General features: G+C 39.0%; 1 protein-coding gene across 1 annotated transcript in view; it reads right to left on the reverse strand.

Annotated features, from left to right (window-relative positions):
- Positions 1 to 1,081: 1,081 nt before the first annotated feature.
- LOC137874410 (tetratricopeptide repeat protein 39B) overlaps positions 1,082 to 10,273 on the reverse strand; it is a 20,190-nt gene continuing 10,998 nt past the window's right edge. The window contains exons 7-19 of the mRNA XM_068713078.1: positions 8,649 to 8,713; positions 7,944 to 8,049; positions 7,446 to 7,511; positions 7,189 to 7,297; positions 6,939 to 7,006; positions 6,704 to 6,763; positions 6,375 to 6,536; positions 6,102 to 6,193; positions 5,718 to 5,838; positions 5,465 to 5,576; positions 5,033 to 5,150; positions 4,829 to 4,945; positions 1,082 to 4,656 (exon numbers count right to left, since the gene is read on the reverse strand). Of these exons, the coding sequence (XP_068569179.1) occupies positions 4,560 to 4,656; positions 4,829 to 4,945; positions 5,033 to 5,150; positions 5,465 to 5,576; positions 5,718 to 5,838; positions 6,102 to 6,193; positions 6,375 to 6,536; positions 6,704 to 6,763; positions 6,939 to 7,006; positions 7,189 to 7,297; positions 7,446 to 7,511; positions 7,944 to 8,049; positions 8,649 to 8,713 (1,293 nt within the window). The 3' untranslated portion in view covers positions 1,082 to 4,559. The remainder of the gene's footprint in view (positions 4,657 to 4,828; positions 4,946 to 5,032; positions 5,151 to 5,464; positions 5,577 to 5,717; positions 5,839 to 6,101; positions 6,194 to 6,374; positions 6,537 to 6,703; positions 6,764 to 6,938; positions 7,007 to 7,188; positions 7,298 to 7,445; positions 7,512 to 7,943; positions 8,050 to 8,648; positions 8,714 to 10,273) is intronic.

A 10,273-nucleotide genomic window follows, 5' to 3' on the forward strand; every position in this document is an offset into this window, starting at 1 on the left:
AATGTGGACCCAAAGACACGGACTCCAGATTGATTTGGCTGACTAATCAAGTACTTCACTGGGATATAAGAGTTACTAAAGATTCGGGGGAGGGGTTGTTATTGTGCATGTGGGAAAAAAAAACATTCCAGTAACCACATAAAGTTAAATATGTGGGTGGCATGGTGACTCAGTACAGAAGGTCGTGGTCTGAACCTGACCTGGCTGTGTTTGTTTCATTCTATAGGCTAGACAAAAAGCAGGTCTGATGAATCTTCTTCACAGGAGACATTTTGACACGTCCTGCTAATACACATGTGCTCACTGTCACACTGTCATGGTTTATGTGGACATGGTTGTTTAATGGCGCAGAGACGTCAATAACTTTATTAATAACACCTGTGCTTTTCCTGCTATGACAAGTCAAAATGTCTCCTGGGAAGTGCACTGTGCATGCCGGGACAGAATAAATGGATGGAGGTACAAATAAGTTAATGTTCAACACTGTATCAATAGAAAAAGAAAAAGTTTCAAAATCATTGTGTACTTTATGTGAGGCAGTCAGGGTTTTCCTGCATGTACACACAACCACAAACACAACCCAACCCTCACACATGATCAATGAGATGAATCAATACGAGGTACAGACTGTGTGTGTGTGTGTGTGTGTGTTGATGTTGTTTGTTTATTCTTTTTATTCAGATTAACCAACATTAATAACAGTAGCAATAATGCAAAGCAACTTCGTAATGAAGCAGGTACAAACCGCGTTTTTTGATCATGGAATTATATTAAATATTTTATTAACTGTACATTATTAGATCTACACATTGCAGACAGCAGACTTCATTCAAAGTTCAAATTGATGTTCTGGAAATGTATGCAAATGAGCAGATATCTAATAAGGTAATGCCTCATTTGCATATTTAAACTTAATATTTCAGAAATCTTGTAATATATAAAATAATTGTCTTGATGTAAGTAGTCAGCTGAGGAAGTTTCATGGTGATATCTATTTGTTTAAATTTCAAAACCCTATTCACCTGTGGTGTGTATAATAAAGTGTAAAGACACACAAAGAGACATAAACCGAAATAAACAATTAGTCTTCCATTTTCATTTTATTGCACCACGTGGATCATCATCTATAACCGCATATTTGGTCAAAACGCTTCCTGCCGTAAAGCACATACAGTAATGTCCTTATACTAGAAAGAAAAAACATTAAATATAATATATAACATGCATCATATAGAAAACCTGATTAACAATTACAGTTTAAACACACAGAGACACAAAGAAGCGCTGACATGACAAACTGAACCAAAGCCTTCTGTAGAGCGAGGTTGTGACAATGAAAGATGTTCAGACATCCAGGATTTAGATTCTTCATATGACATTAATGACACATATCAATATGTTTGGAAAATGTATTTTAAGTCTTCAAGGATTCTGGAAGTACCTTTAGAACTGTAATAAATATTGTTAAAATATATTTGTTCTTCAGAAAAATTAGCATACACTCTTAGAAATACAGGCGCTAACTAGAACCACAGAGGGTTCTTCAGCTTGTCCTCATTGGAGAATCTCTTTTTGGTTCCTGGTAGAAACTTTTATAAAGGTTGCACCAGGAACCCTTTCAGAGGGTTCTACCTAGAACCCAACGTTAAGGGTTATACCTAGAGCCATCTGTGAAAGGTTTTCCCCAGGAATGAGAGGTTCTACAGAGGACCCTTCAAATGGTCAAAGGGTTCCCCCCAAAACCCCTCCCTGGGGGTTTTATCCAGAACATTTTGCACCTTCTTATGGTGCACCCAGGGGGTTCTACTAAGAAGACTTTATATACCAGAAGTTTCACCTTATACCCACCCAGGAGGTTCTACCGACAACCATTTTAGTTCAAAGGGTTCTTAGTGGAAGTCTTAATATCACAAAGAATCCCTTTAAAAAAACTCTTTCTTTTGAAAAGGCATCTTCAGAAGCAAATAGTTCTGGATAGAACCTCAGCCCTCCTGTTTGGAACCCTTATTTCTAAGAATAATATTTTACACACCTGTAGGCACAATATATTAGCCTAACAGGCACCATGCTAATACTGTAGCATAAGCTAGCGGTGCAATGCTTAAACATCACATTATGACATTAACAATTGTTGCTTTATCTATAATATTCACTGAGTTCACTTTGTTTTATTAGCAACATTAGCTACCAGCAGTTTTCTAGCGTTAACCACGTTTATTGCCACAACTCTTTCATATAGACGACTCTGGTCTTTTCAGTCAAACTGTTGTCTACTCCTGAATATTTACTGCACTTTGGCGAATAAAGTTGTTCGCAAGTTTCTGATCACACAAGCACATAAAACAAAAATCACACGATTAAAAGGCACAAAAATACACGAGGAAAAACAAAAGACACGTACAGCGAGACACGTATAATTTGGTCTTTAGGTCGATACATTCATTATTGTTACCACTCTGTTATTCCAGTTGCAACTATGCAATTTATTTGTTGTTCGGGACTGAATAATAAAACTTAAAATAATAAAATGTAATATTGGAGGAAAGCTGTTTTTTTCATCCATCCAAGCCCAAAATCCACCTGGAATAAAACCAGTGTACCTTTAAGTGATATAGATATATAAAATAATCATTGTGTTAATATATTGTACAAATAATTTGAAATAGTATTAAACAACTCAAAGCTAAATGAGAACAGGTCGGGAAATAGGTACAGAATAGGTAGATGAATAAATACTTAATTAACTGCTCTTCATGTATGTTGATGAATTTACGTTATATAACAGAATACAACTAATATAACAAAAGCAGAAACAATCAATCTACCTTGAAAAAGAACATTAATCTCATCCTTGTTTCATTTTGAAGCTGCATTCTTTGATTTATCTCAAAGTTAAAAAGTAGCATACAAAGTAGTTTCATTTTGCAGAAAAATTGTACGAAAGGATAAAATCTGCAGTCATTTTTTCAAGACGAGTTCAATTTAGGTAAAATTTCCGCAAATTCGCACTGTTGACCGATAACGAGCCGAAATGACAGCGCTGACTTTGGATGATTAGCGTTTCGTTTGACACTTAAAGGAGCAGTATGTAGAATCTGGCACCATCTAGTGGTGGAGCTGCAGATTGCAACCAACTGAAACTCATCCCGAGTGTTCGAACATGTGGGAGAACTACGACGGGCAACGAGAAAACTTGATTTAACGGTAACAAAAACACAACGATTCTTATCTTCAGGTAGTTTACACACTAAAGAAATATTAATATTATATTCCATTTCTGAGAACTAAAAGTGAAACTACAGTTAAAAACACGGACACACACACCGACTGACAGAAACTTGACTAACAGCACAACGTTATTTCATATTGCTGCTAAATGTGTGCGTTTACAGCCGCTTGTGTGTGTGTCTGTTTTTCTGGTTAGTGTGCGTATTGCCCAGTATGTGTAAGCTGTGTGTGTGTGTGTGTGTGTGTGTGTGTGTAAGCCACGGTTGGTGAGAAGGCTTCGATTGTGAGTGCACGTTTGTGTGCAGGAAAATCAAACGAGGCAAAGTAAAGAAAATATAAAGCATTAATATCTACTGTGAGTTCACACCAACGCACTCCGTTAGTATTTATGATTCCATCCCAAAAAAAATGTGCAAAGAAGTAACTTCATACAAAGTGATGAGCAGTTTAAGGCCAGGATCTGTTTGGTAGCTTTGAGGAACAGTCAGGATTTGATTTAAAGGCCCGTTCAGACAGACGGGATGAAGCAAACTGCAACAGCTGATTTGGTCGTCGCCATCTTGTTTTTTCTGCAACCAGTGAACAGGAAGTGACCACATCTGGACTGAGGAGTGACGTAGAGACGTCGTATACGTCTCTGGTAGAGACCTGTCAATCAGTGTGTAGCCCCGCCCCTAAATCATCCCCTCTTTATGGTCTGTTTGACTCTAAATGGAGCATAATGGACTAAATGAACATCATGCTGTATTGAAGAAGACTGTAAACTAGAGATTGAGACCATAAACTCATGTTTACAATGTTTACTGAGGGAATAAATCAAGAGAGAAGTAGAGTAATTTTAGACTAGACTTCTATACAACCAGAGGAGTCGCCCCCTGCTGGACACTAGAGAGAATGCAGCTTTAAAGCTTCACTTCTCAGAACTGGAGGTTGTCTCCTGGTTTCTCCTTGTGGTTTAAAAGTTGAAACCTTTATTTAATTAGTGCTTTTAAATCAAAAAGTGCAGCTTTGTCGCAGCACTCAAGCCAAAGACAAAGCGTCTGAGTGAACGAGCCCTAAAAGTGTGTCCTTGTCTCCTTACTCATAATAAAAGGAGCCATTGATAACTTTTGTCGTGAGTTGATTCATTTCACTACCAATCAAATCTTAGTATTGACGGGAAGCTTAAATAATCTCATCTGTCCACACAATTTAAAAAAATAATAATAATAATAATAATAAATAAGGACACATAAAAATATAATATAAGGTAGCAAGCAATGGAGAATACGAGAGTCCTGGTGGACACACTTCAGATTCACGACCACTGGTCCGAGGTGTGTTTCTGAGTATTATGGGGTGCCAACCGGGGATCCTTTGAGGCTGTTGAGGGCAGCGTGGATCCTGAAGTGCAGTCTGCTCTCCATGGAGTAGTCCTTGTAGTTCGTCCTGATGAAAGAAACACACTAGAGATGTATAAAGGTATATAAAGATACACAGAGGTTAATCAACCTATATGAAAGTACACAAAGAGAAGTAAAAAGACGTGTGAAAGTAAACATATAGATGTATACTGTATATGTATATTATGAGGTACATTTTATACGTATAGTGAACTTACTTGGCGTTTTCGATGCTTGTGGTGGCCTTGGTGAAGTCTCCTTGTTGTTTGTACAGCAGACCCAACTCATAGAGAGTGAAGGGAATCAAGTAGTGATCGTATCTGATACGACTCTCACTGAAACACACAGAGAGGAAGATTTATCTTAGATAAAGACAGACCTGATAGACCTGATGGACCTGAACCTGTCTGTCTGCATGTTACCTGGACAGGACCTGCGTGAAGCAGAGCTCGGCCTGTAATAACCTGCCCAGGTGTTTCAGACAGAGTCCCTTCAACATCTGGACCAGGCAGCTGTCGTCTGGATGAAACTCTGAGGGGCCTGAAGGAGACACGTGAATCATAGTTCACTGAGCAACAGTAGATAAAAGAAAATATATTGACGTGAACATTGAAGACATTTTGTTTTGAAACCACGCTGCTTTGGATTAAAAGTGCTGAGACAACAGAAAAAGCTTTAATGGATAAATATACAACAGCATCGTCTGCATACATCTGCATACAAAAACTCCTGCATGACACGATTCTGGTCATTTTCCTACTGTATGAACTGCAGAGAAGTGGGCTGAGGGCGGAACCCTGTGGAACCCCTGTTTCGGGTGTTCTTCACCCGAAACAGGGAATCGTTGAACTCACTGGGATCGTTGCGAAGCTGTTCCTCAGCCGTTTCTATCCTAACAAGCAGGGCTTCGGTGCTGTCGGCTCTCTTCCCAACGATGGTGAAACCGTTCCAAACGTACATCATCTCCTACAGAGAGAGAGACAAAATGTCAATAAAGCTTTCTGATAGACGTAGCTGATCATTTAGAACTCTCTCTTCCACATCCCAGACTGAAAATAATGGAATAAAATAATTGTGTTTTTATGGCAGTAATATATATGAGTTTACCAGGGCGGGGATGACCAGGGGGACGACGTTAGCGGCTTTGTAGCGTCTTGACTTCCTCACGGCGAATTTCTCTGTCGGGATCGACTTCCCCGCCAGACGTTGTTTCAGCCCCTCGACCTGCCTGCACACACACATAAATGCACTTTCTATTGTACTTCTACACCTGATAGGACCCTCAACAACACTATACACCCCCCCCCCCCCCCCCCCCCCCCCCCCGTTACCTAAAACTAGAATCTTAACCCTCAAACAGTCCAGTTAAGAACAAAGGATTGGAAATAATGTTCCCACTTTATTTCCATTTCTACTCCACAATGCATTTCCCTCAGAGATCAGATGATACCGTGTGGATTAATTATTAATGTTTTAATGAGGCAGACTGACCTGAAGAGCTCCATGATGTCCTCCCCCGTCTTCTTCACCTCCTCCTCTGACATCATACTGAGGATGGCCGCCTTCTGGTACACATATATTGCCTGGAGAGGGTAAAAAAGTTAAGTATTCGAAGCAATCAGGAATATATAAATTGAAATAAATGTCTGTTGAATCACATATATTCATATTATTATAGCACTTTGTAAACTCTGTTTTTAAAGGTGATATATAAATAAAGTTATTATTCTTTTACTAAATTCAATTTTACGGTGTATTTTTGACCTTGGACCAGCGACTCTCCTTGCACAGCAGGTCAGCGTACTGGTACGCCTGCTGCCACTCCTGCTGGTAGGAGTGGTTCCACATCAGCTCCCAGTAACACAGGTGGTGGATCTGCTTCCACTCCTGCTGGCTGCTGATGCACTCCTCGTACCTCGCCCGGGCCTGAAACACACCGTGAGTTATGTACATCAACCCTGAGCGGCTCTGGTGTGTAAAGGCCCTTGGGATGGAGACTGTAAAAAGGCTCTTCTTCAAAGAGCTCTTTGAGGGTTCAGACTTTGTTTGAAGGTTAATGTTTAATAAGGTTGAGGTGAATGTGAGTTTCAGACCTTCTCGAAGTTTCCTCTCAGCGTGAGGATGCGAGCAGAGTAGAAGAGAATGATGGAGCCCTGAAAGAAACACACAATGTAGGTTTTAGTTTATTGATTTGAATTTGAACATAACATAAGATAATCACTGCAGAACTTTTAGTTTCTAACAATCAGTTTTTCTTTTACAGTTGAAATTAAAACATATCCGTCATATGTTTCTGCAGGATTACACTTTTGTGTGTATTTGGCTTACTTTGGGGTATTTTTGTTGGTACGGCTCCAGCAGAGCTTCAGCCTCCACCAGGTTCCCCTCTCCAGTTCCTGTTAAAGCACAAAATCCAACACTGTTATCTTCCACCATAATGTCCTTCACAAGAGGCATGAAAACTACCTGAGGACCACAGATTTGTGATGGAGTACCTGCACCAAGAAGGCTCAAGATATGCGGTACAGGTGACGTGTGCTATATACATGGAAAAATAGCTAAATGTTTGTTTTCCTACCAAGTATTAGTGACACATATGTGTTGTAGAAGAGCAGAGTCAGAGCGCAGAGGATCGACCGCAAACTGTGACTGGAGGCTCCGTCTCTCAGCTGAGACAAACCAAACCCCTGCAGACACACAGATACAGGATTATTATTCATATTATTCACTTAGACTGTCATGTTTTACAAAAACAAGAGACTTTCACAGCTGCCTGTAAAGTTTGTATAGACTCTACAAACAAATATTTGGTTCACTTTTAAAGGTTGTACTCACCCTGTTTCCTGAGAATCCGATGAACTCCAACAACCTCAAAATCCTCTGAGGGAGGAGAGACAACATCTGTAAAGAGAAACAGAAAATACTATGAAATCACAATCAAATAAACTATTAAATCATTACACTTTCAATCAGCCAACATGTGCATTCTATATTGTATCTGTGAGTCTATTCATATCTGTGATTCACCAATACACCGATGACATACACCTAATTTTGCCAGAAAAAAACAATCAACAGAAAAGGAAGTGTTAATGTGAGGATTCCTCACTAACTGACTCAATTACCAGTAAATTATAAACTAGTGTTACAAAATGTTACACAACACAATGTAACCGAAAGCTTAGAAATGACACATTTTAGTCAACTTTAACGTGAGTTAAGTGTCTTTGAGAAAAATAAAAAAAACACTCAACAAATACATTTTATTATTTTCATTGTTTAACTCCTCCGTTTAATAAAACAAACCCAGTGAACATCTCTTTGAACACCCACCAGGTTGAAGGATCCAATGCCCAGCTTGACTCCGCCCTCAAACTGTCTGAACGCATCTGACTGGCTGGCCAGGTTCTGAGTGACATTCAGCGTATTCTGACAATCCCTATTGGACGACATCGAACACGACGTCATAATCGGAAAAGTAGGATTCAATAGGATTCAATGTCCCCATTGAATCCTATTAAAACCAACTTTTTTTATCCCACGTCCATTACAGCACAAAAAAAAATAAATACATTCTATTACATCATTCTTTCAATCTAGAGCCCTGGATGTTGCTATCTTCCCAGTTTCCACTAGGGGGCATTGCTGCTGTATGATGGAGCGTTGCTGTTTGTAGCAATGCATCAAAATCAATGTTATTATTGACAAATCCCAGACTTTAAAAAAAATAAATAATAATAATTCCACCTTAAGTTTACTAAACATAAAATAATTACATTTGTGTGTTGTTGTTTCCCCCCCCATAACAGCAGCAGCAGCAGCAGCAGCATGTAAACAAAGTATAATTTAAAGGGCTATATTCTGAAAATAGAGTAATAATTTGTGAGTTATAATCATTACTGATGTTTAGAAAATTTAACTCAATATATAATTTAATGGTAATTTTTTTGATGTGGACATCAAAGCAGATGTTTGTTTTGTGAGGCACAATAATGAATGAATCAAATAAGTAAATTATGGTTTGAAACAGTCACTCACTTGTAGATTTGGTAGCTTGTTCGGATCTTTATGCCTCCTTTGATGAAACTGATCATGTTTTCATCCTGGAAGAGAGACAGAGAGACAAAGAGGATTCAAACAGGTTCACAGGTAAACATGTAAACATGTTCACAGGTAAACAGGTTCACAGGTAAACATGTAAACAGGTTCACAGGTAAACAGGTTCACAGGTAAACAGGTTCACAGGTTCACAGGTAAACAGGTAAACATTGTTAAGAGATCGTGTGAAAGCATAAAAGTAAAATCATCACAAAATATATTTTGTTCACTTTTTATAACTGTCACAATATATAAACTGTTTTATTTCATATTAGATGTGATTTAACATAAACTCTTTTATTTCATATTATATGTGATTTAACATAAACTGTTTTTATTTCATGATAGAAGTAATAGAAACATTTAGCCTGCCTAGACACTTTAAAGTAACAAGGTCACTTGAGCCTCGTGTAGTGCTTTGGTTCAAATCTGGACCAAACTAGTTACAACCAGTTGTATTCTGTTGCTGACTCTGCTCCAAGATGTTTCCTGTATTGTGACGCATGTGATTAGAGGAGGTACAGCCTCAGAGGAGCATAAAAGAGGTAGGAAAACTGAGAGTAAACTCTCTTTTTCACATCTCTAGAGACGGGAAACATTTCTTCACAAGAAGTTAGAGACCCCGGTTTAAAGGGATACAGTTCACATTTATTTTTTAGGACCACAGTGACTGTTTCATTGCATTGAAATTGTTGATTGTGATTTTTGTGTGAATAGCTTTAATAAAACTACAGCCTTACCATTTGTAAGTAACTGGACCTAAACTAGAGACTGTTTTTAGAACATTTTGACCCTCTTCCCTGTCCCTCATCCGTGTGATACAGAGGTGACCACCGACTCTACCAGAGGAGCTTAAGCTGAGTTCTCTGGGTGAAGACTTGGCAGAATTAGTCATAAATGGTGAGAATGTTCACAACAGGCGACAGTAAAGTACAGACGTTCTACATAACTCTCCATACTGGGTGCTAGGGTTGCATCCTAACGAGAACGCCGAGGGCGTAGCCGGACAAGATTCTCATGAAGACGATTAATCTGAAATCCTAACGATTCAGCTACGGGGTGAGATAGAAGGCCGGAGGTATTGTTCTGACACCTCCAGGAGGAACGTATGTCCTCGCAGGAGGGACAGCCGATGGAGTGAGACCACCGTGTTAGGTGAGCACGCCTGTCCCGCTTTCCCCGGGGCGGGGTCCGTTCACGCTTCAACATGTAAACATGTTCACAGGTAAACAGGTAAACATGTTCACAGGTAAACAGGTAAACATGTTCACAGGTAAACATGTTCACAGGTAAACATGTTCACAGGTAAACAGGTAAACATGTTCACAGGTAAACAGGTAAACATGTTCACAGGTAAACATGTAAACATGTTCACAGGTAAACATGTTCACAGGTAAACAGGTAAACATGTTCACAGGTAAACATGTAAACATGTTCACAGGTAAACATGTTTACAGGTAAACCTGTAAACATGTTTACCTGTAAACATGTTCACAGGTAAACAGGTAAACATGTTCACAGGTAAACATGTAAACATGTTCACAGGTAAACATGTAAACATGTTC

Source organism: Cebidichthys violaceus, unplaced genomic scaffold (genome assembly GCF_023349555.1).
Source record: "Cebidichthys violaceus isolate CVI_PGR_0920_01 unplaced genomic scaffold, fCebVio1.0.p SCAF_19, whole genome shotgun sequence".
NCBI classification, from domain to species: domain Eukaryota; kingdom Metazoa; phylum Chordata; class Actinopteri; order Perciformes; family Stichaeidae; genus Cebidichthys; species Cebidichthys violaceus.